This window comes from Mus pahari, chromosome 18, assembly GCF_900095145.1.
Source record: "Mus pahari chromosome 18, PAHARI_EIJ_v1.1, whole genome shotgun sequence".
Taxonomy (NCBI): domain Eukaryota; kingdom Metazoa; phylum Chordata; class Mammalia; order Rodentia; family Muridae; genus Mus; species Mus pahari.
In genome coordinates this window covers 3,448,751-3,450,881 of record NC_034607.1, presented here as the reverse complement: position 1 = coordinate 3,450,881, position 2,131 = coordinate 3,448,751, and the positions used below count along the sequence as shown (strand labels likewise).

The 2,131-nt window shown below is 51.2% G+C and overlaps 1 protein-coding gene across 3 annotated transcripts in view; it reads right to left on the bottom strand.

Annotated features, from left to right (window-relative positions):
• Cchcr1 (coiled-coil alpha-helical rod protein 1) overlaps positions 1–2,131 on the bottom strand; it is a 14,945-nt gene that overhangs the window by 9,388 nt on the left and 3,426 nt on the right. For all 3 annotated transcript variants that reach the window (XM_029531638.1, XM_029531636.1, XM_029531637.1), the window contains exon 4: positions 1,330–1,633. In XM_029531638.1, coding sequence (XP_029387498.1) covers positions 1,330–1,633 — 304 coding nt within the window. The remainder of the gene's footprint in view (positions 1–1,329; positions 1,634–2,131) is intronic.

The following is a 2,131-nucleotide window of genomic DNA, read 5'->3' as shown; positions in this document are numbered from 1 at the left end:
ACCTGTAGCCTTGCGCAGAGAGCAGGCAGGCACTCTGCCTCTGAGCTACACCTCAGGTACTTAGAGCCTGCCAATGGCTATTTGTCTTTATTATTTTTTTTTTTTTTTTTTTTTTTTTGGTTTTTCAAGTTAGGGTTTCTCTGTATAGCTCTGACTGTTCTGGAACTCACTCTGTAGACCAGGCTAACTTCAAACTCAGAAATCCGCCTGCCTCTGCCTCCCAAGTGCTGGGATTAAAGGCGTGCGCCACCACGCCCGGCTTTTATTATTATTTTTTTAAGAATTATTAATTTTATGTATATGAGTACACTGTAGCTGTCTTTAGAAACGGGCATCGGATCCCATTACAGATGGCTGTGAGCCACCATGCGGTTGCTGGGAATTGAGCTCAGGACCTCTGGAAGTGCAGCCAGTGCTCTTAACTGTTGAGCCATCTCTCCAGCATCTTTTGACATTCCAGCAGTCCATCTCACTCACAATGACTGTCTAGAGCCAACTTCTGAACATGGTACCACTAACATAGGTTATCGAACATCAGAGCAGGGCTCTTGCTTAGTCAAGGGACAGATTCAGAGAGCCTTCCTACCGGTAATAAACGGGCAGCAAGGCTGTCCCTGCTACAATGTTACAAAGAAGATAGGCATCTTTAAAGCCTCCACTCCTGAGTGCTCCACCACCCCAGGGTGGCCCTCTCTGTCCCTAGACTATGCTTCAGTACTTTCCCAGTTGCAGCTGGCTATAGCTGCATAAGTGTGTCCCATGCAGGCTGTCAGCGCCATTCACAAGAGCAAAGACTCAGGCAACTTGAATCCCCAGCCAGCTCCTACCTCAAGGACTGCAAAGAAGGCTGAGTGTGGTGGCGCACGCCTTTAATCCCAGCACTCGGAAGGCAGAGGCAGGCGGATTTCTGAGTTGGAGGCCAGCCTGGTCTACAAAGTGAGTCCCAGGACAGCCAGGGCTATACAGAGAAACCCTGTCTCGAAAAACAAAACAAAACAAACAAAAAAAGAACGGCAAAGAGAGGCACTGGGTAGCCTGACTGAAAAATCTACCTTTCCCAGTGTTCCCTAGGACCCATACCACTGCCTCACCCCACCCCAACCCCAAATCCTCCCTCCACCACGTTTCCTGAAGAGTACTTGGCACAGAATACGGAAAAATACTACTTCTGAGGATTTCGGAGGTTACTAGCTGGGGGAAACCAAAATACCCAAGTATTTTGGGGGGCTTCCCCCACCCCCACAGGTCTTCTGCTCCTGAGGCTCCTTGCAATTTACTGGACGGCACGCCCTGAAATGCTTCTAAGCACCCTCTCAGCCCCGTGTTCACCTGCTCTTGGTGCAGATTCTGAATCTCCTCCAGCTCCTTCTGCTTCGTCTCTTCCAGGTTCTTCCGAACCATTTCAGCTCCGGACAAGGCGGTGCGCAGGCCCTCGGCCTCAGCTTGCCCGGCCTTCTCTGCCACTGCCAGAGCATCCAGCTCCACGGCCTGAGTCTCCAACCTCATCTTCTGCTGCAGGGAGGTCTCCCGTAGGGACCGGACTTCCTCCTCCAGCCGCCGCAACTCTTGGAGCTGCCGTGAGATCAGCTCGGCCTGCTGGCTCAGGGCACCGGAGAACCCCAGTTCCAGAGACCTTCAAAGACAGGTGGGCACAGGTGAGCTGCTGGGAGGGTGGAAGCCAGGGGCTGAGCTGAGGCAGGAGGATATATTCATCTACCACACCACCATCAATCATCTACCAAGTCACTACTAAGCATGCGAGGTCATCCACTTTCTGTGCTCAGACGACCTAAGGGCTAGTGAGATCAGGCAAAGGGGAACACCATCTCTCCAGAGACCCACACATAAGCAGGCAGATGGGTTAAACGTCAAACAAGCACATCGGAGGGCTTCATGTTTGAGTTCGAAGATGTCTGAATTCTAGGTGAGGGCAAAGGACAGGATGAGGCAGCACTGGGGGAGGGGGGCGCTGAGCTTCTGCTACCAAGATGGTGGCAAAGCCAAGTGATTTTTTTTTTTTTTTTTTTTTTTTTTATACTTTTGTTGTTTCATCTTGCTTGAGACAGGGTTTCATGTAGCCCAGGCTGATCCAGTACATAGCAGAGGCTGGCCCCAGTCTTGGGATCCTCCC